The 19,792-nt window shown below is 39.1% G+C and overlaps 1 protein-coding gene across 1 annotated transcript in view; it reads left to right on the forward strand.

Moving 5' to 3' along the window:
* ARHGEF38 (Rho guanine nucleotide exchange factor 38) overlaps window positions 1–19,792 on the forward strand; it is a gene marked incomplete at its 3' end in the record, with an annotated part of 153,093 nt that overhangs the window by 62,772 nt on the left and 70,529 nt on the right. Inside the window, exon 3 of the mRNA XM_082653586.1 lies at window positions 15,349–15,472. Coding sequence (XP_082509712.1) covers window positions 15,349–15,472 — 124 coding nt within the window. The remainder of the gene's footprint in view (window positions 1–15,348; window positions 15,473–19,792) is intronic.

A 19,792-nucleotide genomic window follows, 5' to 3' on the forward strand; every position in this document is an offset into this window, starting at 1 on the left:
CCAAGAACATGGTGTATCTCTCCATCTGTTTCGATCATCTTTAATTTCTTTCATCAGTGTCTTATAATTTTCTGCATACAGGTCTTTTGTGTCCTTAGGTAGGTTTATTCCTAGATATTTTATTCTATTTGTTGCAATGGTAAATAGGAGAGTTTCCTTAATTTCTCATTCAGCTTTTTCATCATTAGTGTATAGGAATGGAAGAGATTTCTGTGCATTAATTTTGTATCCTGCTACTTTACCAAATACATTGATTAGCTCTAGCAGTATGCTGGTAGAATCTTTAGGATTCTCTATGTATAATATCATGTCATCTGCAAACAGTGACAGTTTTACTTCTTCTTTTCTGATTTGGATTTCTTTTATTTCTTTTTCTTCTCTAACTGCTGTGGCTAAAACTTCCAAAACTGTGTTGAATAACAGTGGTGAGAGTGGGGCAACCTTGTCTTTTTCCTGATTTTACAGGAAATGGTTTCAGTTTTTCACCGTTGAGAATGATGTTGGCTGTGGGTGTGTCATATATGGCGTTTATTATGTTGAGATAAGTTCCCTCAGAGTTTTTATCATGTTTATCATAAGTTTTTATCATAAGTTTATCATAAGTTTTTATCATAAATTTATCATAAGTAAGTTTCTGGAGAGATTTTATCATAAATGCGTACTGAATTTTGTCGAAAGATTTTTCTGCATCTACTGAGATTATCATGTGGTTTTTATCGTTCAGGATAGGTTTAGGTTTTTATCCTATCCTTATTAATATGGTGTATCACATTGATTGATTTGTGTATATTGAAGAATTCTTGTATTCCTGGGATAAACCCCACTTGATCATGGTGTATGATCCATTTAATGTGCTGTTGGATTCTGTTTGCTGGTATTTTGTTGAGGAATTTTGCATCTATGTTCATCAGTGATATTGGCCTGTAGTATTCTTTTTTTGTGACATCTTTGTGTGGTTTTGGTATCAGGGTGATGGTGGCCTTGTAGAATGAGTTTGGGAGTGCTCCTCCCTCTGCTATATTTTGGAAGAGTTTGAGAAGGATGGGTGTTTGCTCTTCTCTAAATGTTTGATAGAATTAGCCTGTGAAGCCATCTGGTCCTGGGCTTTTGTTTGTTGGAAGATTTTTAATCATAGTTTCAATTTCAGTGCTTGTGATTGTTCTGTTTCTATTTTCTGTTTCTTCCTGGTTCAGACTCAGAAGGTTGTGCTTGTGTAAGAATTTGTCCATTTCTTCCAGGTTGTCCATTTTGTTGGAATATAGTTGCTTGTAGTAATCTCTTATGATCCTTTGTATTTCTGCAGTGTCAGTTGTTACTTCACCTTGCTAAACCACTAGTCTGGCTAGTGGATTAGCAATTTTATTTATCTTCTCATAGACCAGCTTTTAGTTTTACTGATCTTTGCTATTGTTTTCTTCATTTCTTTCTCATTTATTTCTGATTGACCTTTTTGATTTCTTTCCTTCTGCTAACTTTGGGTATTTTGTTCTTCTTTCTCTAATTGTTTTAGGTGTAAAGTGAGATTGTTTATTTCAGATTTTTCTTGTTTCATGATGTAGGATTGTATTGCTATAAACTTCCCTCTTAGAACTGTTTTTGATGCATCCCATAGGCTTTTGATCATCGTGTTTTCATTGTCATTTGTTTCTAGATATTTTTTGATTTCCTCTTTGATTTCTTCAGTGATCTCTTAGTTATTTAGTAGTGTATTGTTTAGCCTCCATGTGTTTGTATTTTTTACAGAGTTTTTCCTGTAATTGATATATAGTCTCACAGCATTGTGGCCGGAAAACATACTTGATACGATTTCAATTTTCTAAAATTTACCAGGGCTTGATTTGTGACCCAAGACATCATCTATCCGGGAGAATGTTCCATGAGCACTTGAGAAGGAAGTGTATTCTGTTGTTTTTGGATGGAATGTCCTATAAATATCAATTAAGTCCATCTTGTTTAATATATCATTTAAAGCTTGTGTTTCCTTATTTATTTTCATTTTGGATGATCTGTCCATTGGTGAAAATGGGGTGTTAAAGTCCCCTACTATGATTGTGTTATTGTGGATTTCCCGTTTTATGGCTGTTAGCATTTGCCTTATGTATTGAGGTGCTCCTATGTTGGGTGCATAAATATTTACAATTCTTATATCTTCTTCCTGGACTGGTCCCTTGATCATTATGTAGTGTCCATTTTTACCTCTTGTAATAGTGTTTATTTTAAATCTATTTTGTCTGATATGAGAATTGCTACTCCAGCTTTATCTTATTACCTTTTGTATGGAATACCTTTTTCCATGCCCTCACTCTCAGTCTGTGTGTGTCCCTACGTCAAAGTGGCTCTCTTGTAGACAGCATATATACGGGTCTTTTTTTTGCAGTACGTGGGCCTCTCCCATTGCAGAGCACAGGCTCCAGACGTGCAGGCTCAGCGGCCATGGCTCACGGACCTAGCTGCTCCACGGCATGTGGGATCTTCCCAGACTGGGGCACGAACTCGTGTCCCCTGCATCAGCAGGCGGACTCTCAACCACTGCGCCACCAGGGAATCCGCGGGTCTTGTATTTGTATCCATTCAGCCAGTCTATGTCTTTTGGTTGGAACATTTAATCCATGTACATTTAAGGTAATTATCGATATGTATGTTCCTATTTCCATTTTCTTAATTGTTTTGGGTTTGTTTTTGTAGGTCTTTTCCTTCTCTTGTGTTTCCTACATAGAGAAGGTCCTTTAGCATTTGCTGTAAAGCTGGTTTGGTGGTGCTGAATTTTCTTAGCTTTTGCTTGTCTGTAAAGGTTTCAATTTCTCTGTCGAATCTGAATGAGATCCTTGCTGGGTAGAGTAATATTGGTTGTAGGTTTTTCCCTTTCATCGCTTTAAATATGTCCTGACACTCCCTTCTGGCCTGCAGAGTTTCTGCTGAAAAATCAGCTGTTAACCTTATGGTGATTCTCTTGCATGTTATTTGGTGCTTTTCCCTTGCTGATTTTAATATGTTTTCCTTGTATTTAACTTTTGATAGTTTAATTAATATGTGTCTTGCATGTTTCTCCTTGGATTTGCCCTGTATGGGACTCTCTGTGCTTCCTGGACTTGATTGACTATTTCATTTCCCATGTTAGGGAAGTTTTCAAGTATAATCTCTTCAAATATTTTCTTAGTCCCTTTCTTTTTCTCTTCTTCTTCTGGGACCCCTATAATTCGAATGTTGCTGCATTTAATGTTGCCCCATAGGTCTCTGTGGCTGTCCTCAGTTCTTTTCATTCTTTTTTCTTTATTCTGCTCTGCAACAGTTATTTCCACTATTTTATCTTCCATGTCACTTACCTGTTCTTTTGCCTCAGTTATTCTTCTATTGATTCCTTCTAAGGAATTTTTCATTTCATTTATTGTGTTGTTCATCATTGTTTGTTTGCTCTTTAGTTCTTCTAGGTCCTTGTTAAACGTTTCTTGTATCTTCTCCATTCTTCTTCTAAGATTTTGGGTCATCTTTATTATCGTTACTCTGAATTCTTTTTCAGGTAGACTGCCTATTTCCTATTTGTTTGGTCTGGTGGGGTTTTACCTTGCTCCTTCATTTGCTGTGTGTTTCTCTGTCTTCTCATTTTGCTTAACTTACTGTTTGGAGCCTCCTTTCCACAGGCTGCAGGTTTGTAGTTCCGGCTGTTCTCTGTGTCTGCCCCCAGGGGATAAGGTTGGTTCAGTGGGTTGTGTAGGCTTCCTGGTGGAGGGGACTGGTGCCTGTGTTCTGGTGGATGAGGCTGGATCTTGTCTTTCTGGTGGTCAAGACTGCATCCTGTGGTGTGTTTTAGGGTGTCTGTGACATTATTATGATTTTAGGCAGCCTCTCTGCTAATGGGTGTGGTTGTGTTCCTGTCTTGCTAGTTGTTTGGCATAGGGTGTCCATCACTGTAGGTTGCTGGCTGTTGGGTGGAGCTGGGTTTTAGCGTTGAGACGGAGATCTCTGGGAGAGGTCTTACTGATTGATATTATGTTGAGCCGTAGTTCTCTGGTGGACCAGTGTCCTGAAGTCGGCTCTCCTGCCTCAGAGGCTCAGGCCTGACACCAGGCCAGAGCACCAAGACCCTGTGAGCCACACGGCTCAGAAGAAAAGGAAGAAAAAAGAAAGAAAAACAAAATAATAATAAAATAAATAAATTAAAAATTTTTTAATGTATAATAAAAAATAAGAAGAGAGCAACCAAACCAATAAACAAATCCACCAATGATAACAAGTGCTTAAAACTATACTAAGATAAACATAAAAATCAAAAACCAATCAGTCGCAGACAGAAAACCCCAAGTCTACAGTTGCTCCCAAAATCCACCACTTTAATTTTGGGATGATTTGTTTTCTATCCAGGTATTCCACAGATGCAGGGTACACCAAGTTGATTGTGAGGATTTAATCCGCTGCTCCTGAGGGTGCATGGAGAAATTTCCCTTTCTCTTCTTTGTTCGCACAGTTCTTGAGTTTCATATGTGGCTATGACCGCACCTCTGCGTGTAGGTCGCCCTCAGGCATCTGTTCCCACCCAGACAGGATGGGGTTAAAGCAGTGGCTGATTAGGGGGCTCTGGATCACTCATGCTGGGGGGAGGGAGGGGTAATGTAGCTATAATTGGAATGCGGGACGAGCCGGTGGCAGCAGAGGCCGATGTGACATTGCAACAGCCTGAGGTGCACCGTGTGTTCCCCCGGGCAACTTGTCCCTGGATCATGGGACTGTGGCACTGGCAGGCTGCACAGGCTCCCGGGAAGGGTGGTGTGGATAGTGACCTGTGCTTGCACACAGGATTCTTGGTGGCTGCAGCAGCAGCGTTAGTGTATCATGCCCGTCTCTGGGGTCTGAGCTGATAGCCGTGGCTCACACCTGTCTCTGGAGCTCATGTAGGCAGTGCTCTGCCTTCTATGGGCAGATGGGGAAGGAATCCCCCTTCTTTGCACACACTGAAACAATGGCCTCTTACCTCTTAGGCAGGTCCAGTCTTTTTCCCAGACTCCCTCCCAGCTAGCTGTGGTGCACTAGCCCCCTTCAGGCTGTGTTCACGCCACCAACCCCAGTCTGCTCCCTGGGATCTGACCTCTGAAGACCGAGCCTCAGCTCCCAGCCTCCACCCTCCCCTGTGGGTGAGCAGACAAGCCTCAGGCTGGTGAGCACTGGTTGGCACCGATCCTCTTTGCGGGAATCTCTCTGCTTTGACCCCTACACCCCTGTTATTGTGGTCTCCTCTGTGGCTCCGAAGCTCCCCCCTGCCGCCCACTGCCCGTCTCTGCCAGTGAAGGGGCTTCCTAGTGTGTGGAAACTTTTCCTCCTTCACAGCTCCCTCCCAGAGGTGCAGGTCCCATCCCTATTCTTTTGTCTCTGTTTTTTCTTTTTTCTTTTGCCCTACCCAGGTACATGGGGAGTTTCTTGCCTTTTGGGAAGTCTGAGGTCTTCTGCCAGCGTTCAGTAGGTGTTCTGTAGGAGTTGTTCCATACGTAGATGTATTTTTGATGTATTTGTGGGGAGGAAGGTGATCTCCACATCTTACTCCTCCGCCATCTTGACGGTTCCCCCTACTTGGGCATTTAGCTGCATGATTGGTTAAAAGACTTGCTGTCTAGCTGTGATATTGATACAACTTGCAGTTTGACTCAATTAGCCAGTTTAGAATCTAGTTTCACAGCAGGAAATTTCACACAGACAAATCAGTAGTTTAGAGAAAACTGATGAAATAATGGCTAGTTTACCCTGAAAAGCTTTGTAATCTAGAAGCCAACTGTCTGAGTGAATGCCATCGTAATTAGATAATTATCCTAGCCCTGTGGGTGCCAGGGCCTTCTGCCAACATCCTCTTTTCCCACTTGCTGCAATTTCTGTCTCACAAGCCATCCTCTCCTCAGTTGCCTCACTAAAAAATAAAACTAGAACTGGTTCTTCGCTCTCATAACATACCCATTGGGTCCCCACTTCTTAGGGTTGTTTTTGTTGTTGTTGTTTTTGCGGTACGCGGGCCTCTCACTGTTGTAGCCTCTCCCGTTGCGGAGCACAGGCTCCGGACGCACAGGCTCAGCGGCCATGGCTCATGCGCCTAGCTGCTCCGCGGCATGTGGGATCTTCCCGGACCGGGGCACGAACCCGCATCCCCTGCATCGGCAGGCGGACTCTAAACCACTGCGCCACCAGGGAAGCCCGGGGTTGGATTTTTTTTGTTTTTCTTTTTAATACATTTTCACCTTTCCTCCACTCTCACCTTACTTGTTACAGTTAAAATCTTAATATCATTGCTCTTTTAGGTTTCAACATTAATAATGGAGCAAACTAATTTAGTGAATACATCCAGGTCTCACCACAATGCTGTGCATGGAAGTGCCATATAGAAAGGATAGATGGGACCCAGGTTTTGTTAGAATGAGTCAGATGATGTTCAAGGTGGATTTCCTCTATATGAATTCTAATAAAGTGTCCAAAATTGAGTCTAGACCTACTGCCAAAACACACCAAATAGAAATACTGAAGTCTTTTCTAGAAACAATTTCCAGAGAAGAGTTTGGTTGGTGGGAATCACCATGGTCCTCAAAAGCAATGCTATTTATTTTCTTCCTTCTTCTACAGTTGTTGTATATATGTCTGGAACATTAAAGTTCTGTGATTTTGATCATCAAATTAGAAGCTTAAAAGTATATTTCCAAATTGAGGTCAGGGTAGTAATATCCAGCTGAGGGTTCTTAATCCATTGGTTATTCGAAGAAAATCTTTGCAATTGCTGCTATAATTTACCAAGACTTGTTAAAAGCCTTAAGAAACATAATAACTTTAGCTCAACTATTACACTTATTTCCTAATTTCATAAGTAAATAATCATAGGTGTGAACAGGTTTTAGCCAGTAGAGCTGCTTATAATAGTGAAAATGGCAATTTATCTAGATTTCAAATATTGAATGACTGGTTAATTAGACTACAGTATTTCCACATAATATTGACATTTAAAATGTTGCAACTGTGGAAAATTAATTACATGAGAAGATGTTCATGTTATGCTAAGTTAAAAAAACGAAAATTTTAAAACATTATTTGAAGTATATAAATCTGTTGTACAGATGCACACACACACAGAGAGAACAACAATTAAGGAGGACATACCTCACAATATCAATGGTTATTTCTGTGTGGTAGAATAATATGCAATTGTATTTTCTTTCTTTTACTTAGCTAGCTATCTTTAATTTTGTACAATAAACATGAACTACTTTTATGAAAATAGTTTTTTTTTTTTTTTTTTTTGCGGTACGTGGGCCTCTCACTGTTGTAGCCTCTCCTGCTGCAGAGCACAGGCTCCGGACATGCAAGCTCAGCAGCCATGGCTCACGGACCCAGACGCTCCGTGGCATGTGGGATCTTCCCGAACCAGGGCATGAACCCATGTCCCCTGCATTGGCAGGCGGACTCTCAACGACTGCGCCACCAGGGAAGCCCAATAGCTTGTTTTTTTTTAACAGTTTGTTTCTCAATTTCTTTTCAATGTCCACTTTTAAAGGTGTTTGTGGTTGGGGTCTGCACAATACCTAAGAATGTTTGGTTATTCCTGTCTGTGACTAGGTTTAGGATGAGTGTCCCAAGGCTCATTAAGCAGAACACAGTAAACAGGGATTTCCCAAGTGTAAACGAAAGGGGAAGTGGAGGCTTTGTCAGCAAATCTTTGGTATACTAACAGCCAAACTGAGAACAACAGTTTGTTTTTGTGGATAAAATTAAGCAGAAAATTATCAAATATCCACTTAATGTGATATTCTGAACAACAAAATTAGGTGATTTTGATTTTTTTCTTTAAACTACTTTTGATCTCTCATACTTGTTATTCAGAGCCCAGTAAAGAACAAGAATGTTTATTGATGGCTCCCACAGACAAAATAGACATTTGAATTATAATGATTCAATTCAATTCAAACTGTCAAACTTTTATTGAGTGCTACGTGTGAGCCTTGCACTGTATTAGACACAGGGGGGTATTCAAATAACTCACAAAGACAATGTCCTGGAGGGACTCACAGTTTTTACATAAAGAGAGATAAATTAATAAATAACTCATATGTATAAAATAGGCTTCAATGTAAGCATTGGGTAATCAAAGAAAGAGTCATGGAAGCATAGCAGAGGGAGAGGTTCATTCCAACCAAGGGAGCAAGAAAGTTTTCTTAGAGGAAATGAGATTTTGGCTAGAAATAAAGAGAAGTGTATTAGTCCCCTGTTGGTTAGAGGTAACAAGTAAAATTCCAAGTAGCTTGAATTTTACCCAAAGCAATCTACAGATTCAATGCAATCCCAATCAAATTACCAATGTCATTCTTCACAGAACTATAACAAAAAATTTCACAATTTCTATGGAAGCACAAAAGACCCCAAATAGCCAAGGACATCTTGAGAAAGAAAAACAGAACTGAAGGAATCAGGCTCCCTGACTTCAGACTATACTACAAAGTTACAGTAATCAAGACAGTATGGTACTGGCACAAAAACAGAAACATAGATCAATGGAACAGCACAGGATTCCCAGAGATAAACCCACACACATATGGTCACCTTATTTTTGATAAAGGAGGCAAGAATATACATTGGAGAAAAGAGAGCCTCTTTAATAAGTGGTGCTGGGAAAACTGGACAGCTACATGTAAAAGAATGAAATTAGAACACTCCCTACCATACACAAAAATAAACTCAAAATGGATTAAAGACCTAAATATAAGGCCAGACACTATAAAACTCTTGGAGGAAAATATAGGCAGAACACTCTATGACATAAATCACAGCCAGATCCTTTTTGACCCACCTCCTAGAGAAATGGAAATAAAAACAAAAATAAACAAATGGGACCTAATGAAACTTCAAAGCTTTTGCACAGCAAAGGAAACCGTAAAGCAGACAAAAAGACAACCCTCAGAATGGGAGAAAATATTTGCAAATGAAGCAACTGACAAAGGATTAATCTCCAAAATTTATAAGCAGCTCATGCAGCTCAATAGGAAAAAAACAAACTACCCAATCCAAAAATGGGCAGAAGACCTAAATAAACATTTCTCCAAAGAAGATATACAGATTGCCAACAAACACATGAGAGGATGCTCAACATCATTAATCATTTGAGAAATGCAAATCAAAACCACAATGAAGTATCACCTCACACCAGTCAGAATGGCTTTTTTTTTTTTTTTTTTTTTTTTTTTTTGCGGTACGCGGGCCTCTCACTGTTGTGGCCTCTCCCGTTGCACAGCACAGGCTCTGGACACGGAGGCTCAGCAGCCATGGCTCACGGGCCCAGCCACTCCGTGGCATGTGGGATCTTCCCAGACTGGGGCACAAACCCGTGTCCCCTGCATCGGCAGGTGGACTCTCAACCACTGCACCACCAGGGAAGCCCCAGAATGGCTATCATCAAAAAATCTACACACAATAAATGCTGGAGAGGATGTGGAGAAAAGGGAAGCCTCCTGCACTTTTAGTGGGAATGTAAATTGATACAGTCGATATGGAGAACAGTATGGAGGTTCCTTAAAAATCTACAAATAGAATTACCATACGAACCAGCAATCCCACTACTGGGCATATACCCTGAGAAAACCATAATTCAAGAAGAGTCATGTACCACAATGTTCACTGCAGTTCTATTTACAATAGCCAGGACATGGAAGCAACCTAAGTGTCCACTGACAGATGAATGGATAAAGAAGATGTGGCACATATATACAATGGAATACTACCCAGCCATAAAAATAAATGGAATTGAGTTATTTGTAGTGAAGTGGATGGACCTAGAGACAGTCATACAGAGTGAAGTAAATCAGAGAGAGAAAGACAAATACCATATGCTAACACATATATATGGAATCTAAAAAAAAAAAAATGGTTCTGTAGAACCTAGGGGCAGGACAGGAATAAAGATGCAGACGTAGAGAATGGACTAGGGGACACAGGGAGGGGGAAGGATAAGCTGGGACAAAGTGAGAGAGTAGCATGGACATATGTACACTACCAAATGTAAAATAGATAGGTAGTGGGAAGCAGCCACACAGCACAGTGAGATCAGCTCAGTGCTTTGTGTCCACCTAGAGGCGTGGGATAGGGAGGGTGGAGGGAGATGCAAGAGGGAGGAGATATGGAGATATATGTATATGTAGAGCTGATTCACTTTGTTATGAAGCAGAAACTAACACAGCATTGTAAAACAGTTATACTCCAATAAAGATGTTAAAAAAAAAAAGACATACAGAGGGCCAAGAGGCACATGAAGAGATGCTCAACATCACTAATTATTAGAGAAATGCAAATCAAAACTACAGTGAGGTATCACCTCACACTGGTCAGAATGGCCATTATCAAAAAATCTAGAAACAATAAATGCTAGAAAGGGTGTGGTGAAAAGGGAACCCTCCTGCACTGTTGGTGGGAATGTAAATTGATACAACCACTATGGAGAACAGTATGGAGGTTCCTTAAAAAACTAAAAATAGAACTAGCATATGACCCAGCAATCCCACTACTGGGCATATACCCTGAGAAAACCATAATTCAAAAAGTGACATGTACCACAATGTTCATTGCAGCACTATTTACAATAGCCAGGTCATGGAAGCAACCTAAATGTCCATCAACAGATGAATGGATAAAGAAGATGTGGCACATATATACAATGGAATATTACCCAGCCATAAAAGAAATGAAACTGAGTTATTTGTAGTGAGGTGGATAGACCTAGAGTCTGTCATACAGAGTGAAGTAAGTCAGAAGGAGAAAAATGAATACCGTATGCTCACACATATATATGGAATCTAAAAAAAAAAAAAAGGTACTGATGAACCTAGTGGCAGGGCAGGAATAAAGACGTAGACATAGAGAATGAACTTGATGACACGGAGGGGAGGGGAAAGCTGGGGCAAAGTGAGAGTAACATTGACATATATATACTACCAAATGTAAAATAGATAGCTAGTGGTAAGCAGCTGCATATGACAGGGAGATCAGCGCGGTGCTTTGCGAGGACCTAGAGGAGTGGGTTAGGGAGGGTGGGAGGGAGGCTCAAGGGGGAGGGGATATGGGGATTTATGTGTGCATGTGGCTGATTCCCTTTGTTGTGAGACAGAGGTTAGCACAGTATTGTGAAGCAGTTATACTCCAATAAAGATCTATAAAATAAAATAAAATACATTATGGTAAAAAAGAAAAAGAAAAGGCCGTTTATTACCTTCTGTAATAAGAATGTCTTGCTTTAGGCAAGGTAGACCCAGGAGCTCACATGACGATGTCAGACTTAGCTTTCCTCTCTGTGTTGACCTTACTACAGTCAAGCTCCCTACAAAGATGACTGTTGAAGACAGAAATTACATATTTAGGGCTGACAATCCAGGCCCTTTTTTTTCCCAACAACCATTTTTAAAAATCAGTGAAGCTTCTCATTTGCTATACTTTGGCACCTGTCATCCTAGACCAATTGCTGTGGCCAGCAGGTCACATGCCCACCACTGGAGGGAGTAGGGAGGGGTCAGGCACCATGAGTGACAATTCCACCAGATCAGGTAGAGCTGGGGAGCTGTGGCTTCTCCCAAAAAAGCAACAGAAAGGACAGAAAGATGGGCAAAACTACTGGACAGATACTACAATTACCATTTTCCATTTCAGATAGGTAGAATGTTTTAAGTTATTTGGGGGCAAAGCATTTGTAAGCAAAGGGAAGAGCTTGGGCTGGGATGTGAATGCAGGAAAATGCAACAAAAGCTTTTGAAAACAGTGAGTATAAGGTGCTGGAGGTAACAGAATAATTCGATACCAATGATTTCAGTCTCTGAATTGATAAAATTTTATAGGTGTGTTTTCTTTTACTTAGACATTTGTGCCTTGGGAGTTTTGTATACATACAACTGTAAGATCAGCAATTATTTAAATGCAATGGGAACTTGCGATTTGAAGTATATCCTGTGAATACTTTTGTGAAGCAAAGAATTAAATTGTCACCCAAAATACTGACCTTTAATTTTTCTGTTTTGTACTTTCAAATTATTATACATTGACTTTGCTTAGAATAATGTATACTTAAAAGAAATATTTTTACAAAAAAATGAATTTATTTTCATTTAAAATATAACTCAACCTAAGCTGAGTATTGCCCATTTCTAGTAAATAATTAATAAATGTATGTAAAGGCTTCCTTGAATTTATATCAATAGTTAGAAAATCATCTACCAGTTTTAAAATCCTATTTGGATGAGACATTTGTTCCTTGGCATATCAGTGACTAAATGTGAATTCAGTTCATGATTCACAGAATCCCCATGGGCCTGTGGTGATACGGGTGTTGAAACCAGGCCAACTGATGTTTTAATCCTTTCTGTCCTTCAGAAAGAAAAGAAATCAAAACCTATGTTTTTGTTATTTAGTATTTATTGCATTGCGCTAAGATTATAGATAGAATACAGAATTAGATCCTTGCTAAATGAATTTAAAATATAAATTAGACAACTATACAGTATTCTGACCTTGAGAAATAAATCGTAGAACTGACAACCTAGCGAAAAACTCAGGAACACACTAAAAAATCCAAACAAAGATGGCAAAGTATTCTATTATTAGTTATTGCTGGGAATGGACTATGACATAGGACTAAACGGTCAGTTTCCAGCTCCAGCTCTGTCTTGACCTTCATAATTTGGGGCATGGTACCTCTCTTCACTCTGCATGAGTTTCCCTACCTTCAAACGGGTTCATATTTTACAGAGAAGATGGAATTGTATATGATATAATAAAGATGAAGCACTGTAAGTTCCTCAGAATGAAGATTCCACAACAAAATGAAATAATAATAGGGTATACTATATGAACTACTCGCTTACAAAGCCAGTAAACTAGGGATGAAATTTTATACTTTAGAAGGATTCATTTCAAAATATGATTTTAAAAAAATATCAAACTAGCACATCTAAAATAAATCAATCTAGAAAAATTTGACTCATACAAAACTTTTGTAAAACATATTTTGCACTATGCAAAGTTATGCCTTTGTGATTTAATTAATACCCAATACATAAAGAAAATAATGTGTTAAATCAGTGGTGCTCAGAGATATGTGGCATTTGAGCCATTTAAAATTATGATAAACAAAAAGAGCCATATAACTGTTATCTGCCTTTTAGATATTTTGTATCTATAATACTAAACATACTTACTCATACAGAAATTAGAAGTCTTGAAAATCCATAGACTTTAGGCAGAAGAGCCATGTGTGCCCTATCCTGTTCGAATGAGTGCTTAACAAAGAAACATTTTGTGAGATACTGGGTTAAAGACCCTAAGAGCTAATAATGATTTCATTATTACTAATGAAATATGAATATATAGATAATTTCAGAATACATTTAAAAAACTGAACAAAAAAGTTGTGTAGTCCTATAAATAAACCCACTACATACAATCACACAGAATTTGATTACAAATAAAGTTCGGAGTTTTCTTGAGAACCAGACGGATGACAGGAAGGTGAGGAATTTCCCAAGATGGTTGAAGGACATATATCCAGCCAGACTATATTGCATAGGAAACAACTGACACAGTCACAAAATTTTAAACAAGGTACAATGTGACATATTGCTTCCATGTTGAATAACAGAACACCCCGATCAAAATGATAGCCATGTCCAGTATTGGGAACGACATCAAGAATGGGGTCAATGTCAAAAAAGGACGGGATAAAAAAATAACGAGCAGCCTGCCTCCGCCCTGTGGTGCTCCAAGGACAATGGCGCTTCAAGGACAAAGGACGACGGTGACGAAATCCCTGTGCCCGCCTGGGCGACGCCCACCTGGGCAACGGGACCTGTCCCAAATAAGGAAAGGCATATGTCCTGTCCCACTCCAACCCTATAGAAGGTATATGTGCCTCGACCAATCAGTCGAAATTTTCACCTCGGACCATTCTTCTGTTTTCTGGCTATAAAAAGTGATCAATAGCACATGTTCGGGCTGGACTCTCCCAGACTACTAGGAAGTCGGCCCGCTGTTCCAGCAGCGACCCTTCCCTCTAATAAATTCTATCTTCTTTACATTTTGTCTTATGTGTGGAAATTCTTTTCCAAGCATTCGGACCACAACACTCCCCCACTCCTAAATAGACCGAGCTGAGAGCCTAAAAAAAAAGAAGCTGCAGTTGTTGGCCTTCAGCTCTAGAATTCTTCCAGGTCTGTCTCTTATCCTATAGACCTTGTGCCCAACTTCCCTTAATTTCTTGGCTCCTTTTTTCTGATCTTTAGCTGAACTCCCTGTCTCTCTCTCACCCCTAATTTTGCCAACCTCGTTTTGGACCAGTAACTCTGCTTTTCATCTCTGAAGCTTCTCCATGACGATTATTGATGACGCGGTTACCCACCTACGACCTCATGCACAATAAGTCATGAATAAAAGGCACCTGCTCATATCCCCTGTGGCAACCCAGTGGAGCCTGGACCAAGCTGTTCATGACCCACTAGACACTGTTTGATTATGAAAGGAGATCTGACTTATACTCAGGAGAAAGATTTTGAGTGAGATCCAGCAAAATCTGGGCACATAGCTCACCATACTCTTCTTGGATGGCTTAGGATCATTGGCCAACCCTCTATGAATCATTCAATGCCTGTGACAGGTTTGGTCTCTACTACAATTCCTGGTACCTAGAAGGACTTCAGGAATTATTTAGTGAAGATGGGTGAATGAATAAGTTATTATAAACACCAGCTATAAGATCTAGGAATGATTACACTGGTTTTTGAGGGTATGCATCAAGTTATCAAATATGATGTATCTTTAATTAGTAGAATACGTTTGGTGAAGATTTCCATTCACATTTCTTTCAGAAAAAAACAAAGCAGGAAACAACTCAGCAAATCTACTTGTCATCACTTTGAGAACATCTGTGGTTTTAAAACAGCTTTGAAAATAGTCACTTACATAGAGTAAGTTCTGACTTCTGCTGTATAAGCAGTAAGACGTTCTAAATGCATATGCACTAGTACATACCCTCATAGAGGGCGGTTAATAAAATACCGATTAGGGAGCCCAAATCTTCTTCACACTGTGGTTCTTACAGGAATATGTAGATGTACACTCAACTCATTAAAACTTAGTCAAAATAAAGAAAAAGAGGGAGGTAACAACAGATGCACCATCCAACTTCTTGCATGAAAAACTGCACATTTCCTCTGGAAATCCCAAATAAGGATGTTTACAGGAACGGTTGATGGAAACAGCATGGGCTGGCATATAAAACGCTTACGGTTTAGCAGGAGAAAACATCCTAAATACTGTGCATCTCTCTCCATCAGCTGGTGCTCAGTGTTTGTGTTTCTTCAGATTGATCAGCTGGACGTGGATAGCTTGTTTAGCAACATTGAATCGGTGCATCGGATATCAGCCAAGCTGCTGTCATTGTTGGAAGAGGCCACGACAGACGTGGAACCGGCCATGCAAGTAATCGGTATGTTTATTCTCTTCTTGAGTTCTCCAATACGACAGGAAATAATATTTTAATGGCCTCCCGTTGCTTTGGTTTTATGTTTCTGACTCACCGAGCTTCCCAGGAGATATATAAATGCTAAACCCCATCTTCAGGCTCATTGTAATTATACAAACTCTGTATTTATTTTCAGATGAGTTTATATCCATTTGCTGAAGTCCCTCAGTAGCACTAAGCACACCATTTGCTTTTTAATTTTCAATCTTTCAAGCTCTTGGCCTTCCAGATGTTCTCTCATTTGCTTTTATGGCTAACACTTGATTCTTAAAGAATTAAACATTTAAATACTTTAATAGCTTTACTGATTTTAGTCACAATGTCTCTTATTCATCTTATGATTAGGAATCCATTGATTTTTGGATTGTAATTTTTTTTGCATGGAAAGTTTATACGATCGTTCAAACACTTAACAACTACTTTTTCCATGCTTTTCCTTTTTTCTCTGTATTATTTGCTTTCCAAATATGTTTCTAGACAGTCATAGATTATTTTCTCACTCTGATAAGATTTTGGAAAAAATATAAAGAAATTACTGGAAAAGTGTTGGGTCAAACTTTTGTTCTCTCCATTTTCTCCATTCATTGGCCATTCATTTACTTATTCACCCAGTGAAGAGCTGGGTATGTGCGATGATTCTTGGGAGCTTCAAAAGGAATACTGTGTTCTGAACTTGAAGGCAGCTGCTGCAACAAAGATATCACAGACACAGTGCCATGGAGGCTAAGAATTCTTTAAAATGTGTTGCCATCATTTTTCTATTTCACACATAATACTCAATATATGCTCATTACAAAGTATTAAAACAGTTCTGGAGTACACAGCATCTAATTCACCCCTCCAATGTGACTAACATCCCCTTAAGTAACCACTGTTATCGGTTTGATGTGGATCCTTTCTTTGAGACGCACAGAGACACAAACACACATTTACACCTTATATCTTTATTCATCCTCATTACGTATTTGTTTGTTAATGGGAATCAGAGTATAAAAATGGCATGAAATTGATTTTGTTTCATATTGAAGGAAGACCCAAAGTTTAATAAGCAAAGCTGATCTCATACAAAGGTGAAACAACCTGGCTATTTGTAGTATTTTACATGCCCAAAGGCCAGCCCACTCAAAAAGATTCTCCGACTGACAGGTTTAAGTTCAGTCATTTCTTATGATTGTGTACTAAATGTTTGTGTTCCCCTCAAATTCATATGTTAAAGCTCTAACACCTGACCTGATGGTATTAGGAGGTGAGACTTTAGGGAGGTACTTTTTATTTAGATGAAGTCATGAGGGGGTTGATCCATGATGGAATTAGTGTCCTTATAAAGAGAGAAAGAGATACCAGAGTTCCCTCTCCACCATGTAAGGACTCAGGAAGGCAGCTGTCTGCAAGCCCGGAAGGAAGTCCTCACCAGGAACTGAATCTGCTGGCACCTTGATCTTGGACTTCCAGTCTCCAGAACTGTGATAAATAAATGTCTGTTGCTTAAGCCACTCAATCTATGTTATTTTGTTATGATAGCCCAAGCTGACTTATATAGTTTCCAAAAAATTGCAAAAATAATTTCTAAAGGAAGGACTCTTCATTATCACTCTAGTGTGGATTCATTGGCCATTCATTTATTTATTCACTCAGTGAATAGTTATCAAGCAGCAGCATGTGCAATAATTAAGGTGTTGTGTGACATTACTAGGGATTAAAAGATGAAAGAGATCACGTTTCCTCCAAAAGTTTGCAAATAGCCTCTTGAATTGAAGACACTTGTTTAATACATCATCAGAGTATTTTCTACACTACTGCAGAACTTCAGGGGATAAAGAGACTACTTCTAGATGGGGAATCAGAGAAGAATTCTTAAAGGTGTTACTTGGGCTTAAAGTGTAGGTCAGATTTCAGCAAGTGAGGTTCAGATTGGGAAGACTAAATAGAAGTAACAGCATGAACAAAACCATGGACAGGAAGTGCCAAGCGTTTAGGAAATGGTCAGTGACCAAGTCAAGCTGGAGTGAAGGACTCATGTAAGGGAGGAGTGAGAAATGAATCTGTAAGTATAGAATAGGGACAGACCATACCTGGAATCCAAGTTTGGAAGTTACTCTGCAGGTAATGAGAAGCCATTAAAAATTTTATCAGCAAGGATGTAATGAGACACAAAAGTTTTTGGAGAAAGGAAACTATGGTAGGTATGAAGAGAATGGGTGGAAGGAGAAAATGAGTAAATATGTTATTATAGATAATTTAGCCATGTGGTAACAAGCATCTAGGCTAAGGTGGATAAAATGAGAATAGAAAATGGGGTCAGACTCAAGAGAAACGTGGAAAAAAGCACAAACAAAATGTAGGGGTTGGTTGTATTTGCTGGAGTCAAAAGCAATTCCAGGTTTAAGGAGTCACGTATCCTGATTTGCCTAGAACATTCTGGTTTTAGCCTATTCAAGCATTCAGTCCAGTTTAGCATTTGTCCTGGATTTTCTCCTTTTTAGAGGAGGATCATTATTAATAGTTGCATCACAAGAGATTTGGTAAGACCTCTATATCGTACTTCAATTTCTGACATGGCGTCTCTTAGCAGAGAGTAAGAGGCAGGTTCATTTGCCAGAGTTCTCACATGGTAACCTCTGAAAGAGAGCCCATCTCTCCTTTCCCAACCTTTCTAGTCTCAACAGTACTTACATCTTCCTTAGAAGTACGGCATACAGGGTACTGGCTGATAAAATGATGACTTTGGGCTTGAGCAGGTAGCAACAGCTAGCTGCTTCCTGTTTTGATGGTGGTGGGAGATGTATTTGATGCTACAAATCCTGCTGTCCACAGTACAGCAGCTAGTTATGTTATGACCCATGCTGGGTGGCCCATGCCATGACCAGTGGGAGGCAGGAAGCCACAAGGGTGACAGTCAATGGGTTTAGTGGGACATGTAGGGAATTAAAGATTAAGTGCAAGTGAAATACGTGTGGGAAGTGGAGGCTGAACTGTCCTGCTACAGAGTATGTGGATGCTGTTGCTACAGCAGTTTGCTTATTTATTGTATGATATAACTCTATCACCTTTTTATTGTCTGGTTATGCTTATCTTATTTTGCTATAAACCCTTTCAAAAGTAAGGGTTTAATGTATGCACATTTAATAAAAATTAAGTATTGATTTTTTATTTCTCAAGAAAGTTGATGGTCAACATATAACACACAAAATACCATTCACAAGGGGGTCATTAATGCTGTCATTGACCCATAAGACAATCAGAAGACAGAAATCTGCGGAAGAAGTAGCAACATCTACATCAAAAGTTAGTCATTATTCTTAATGCTCATTATTTTAAAAACATACAGTAGTCTCTCTGTATCCACAGGGATTGGTTCTAGGACCTTCTTGGGTACCAAAATCCTCGAATACTCAAGTCCCTTATATAAAATGGTGAGGTATTTGCATATAATCTATGCAAACCTCCCATATACTTTAAATCATCTATAGATTACTTATAATACCTAACACAATGTAAATGCTATATATATAGTTGCTGGTGCCTGAAAATTCAAGTTTTGCCTTTTGGAACTTTCTGGATTTTTTTTTTTCTGAATATTTTCTATCTGAGGTTGGTTGAATCCATGGATTGGAAACCTGTGGATATGGAGGACCGATTGTACTTGGCATTTGGCATTTGCTGTCCATGCTTTTGTTCATGCTGCTACTTCCACTTGGAACCTTCTTCCCAACATGAACCTACTTGTTGAAATCTGACCTATATCTTTAAGCCCAAGTACATATCATGCCATGCAGCATGGCTTCACTTGTGTCAAATGACAGTTAACCTAAGTTAATTTCTCTCATTTTTAATTCCAAGTTTCCTTGGGCCTGTGAGCAATGGCTATTAATGAGTTGACACCATTAGCAGAAGATTTTGCAAACAGTTAAATTATGACAGTTTTATAATAGTGTGAGCAGATGAATTAAACAGAAAATCAATTAATTCCAATTCTGAGTCAAAATGTTTAATCCAATTCACAGAATCAAAGAAAAGCTTTTGGAAGTTTATTGTGTCAAAGGTGAATTTTCTGACTGTATTGTAAATGCTACTATAACTTTAAAAATTAAATTTATGAATGCAAATTATAATATGAATACATATTTTCATGGAGCATCACAGTAAAAGAATGCTTTTACTAAAGTGACAAATCTATGGAGCAGAAATGTGCTTGGGATTGACTGTGGTACATATGTAATAACACCGTGATATTCTATTAATTCAAATGTAGTCAAAATCCACACATAGTTTTACATATACAAA

The sequence above is a fragment of the Grampus griseus genome (assembly GCF_964374135.1).
Source record: "Grampus griseus genome assembly, chromosome: 4".
NCBI lineage: Eukaryota > Metazoa > Chordata > Mammalia > Artiodactyla > Delphinidae > Grampus > Grampus griseus.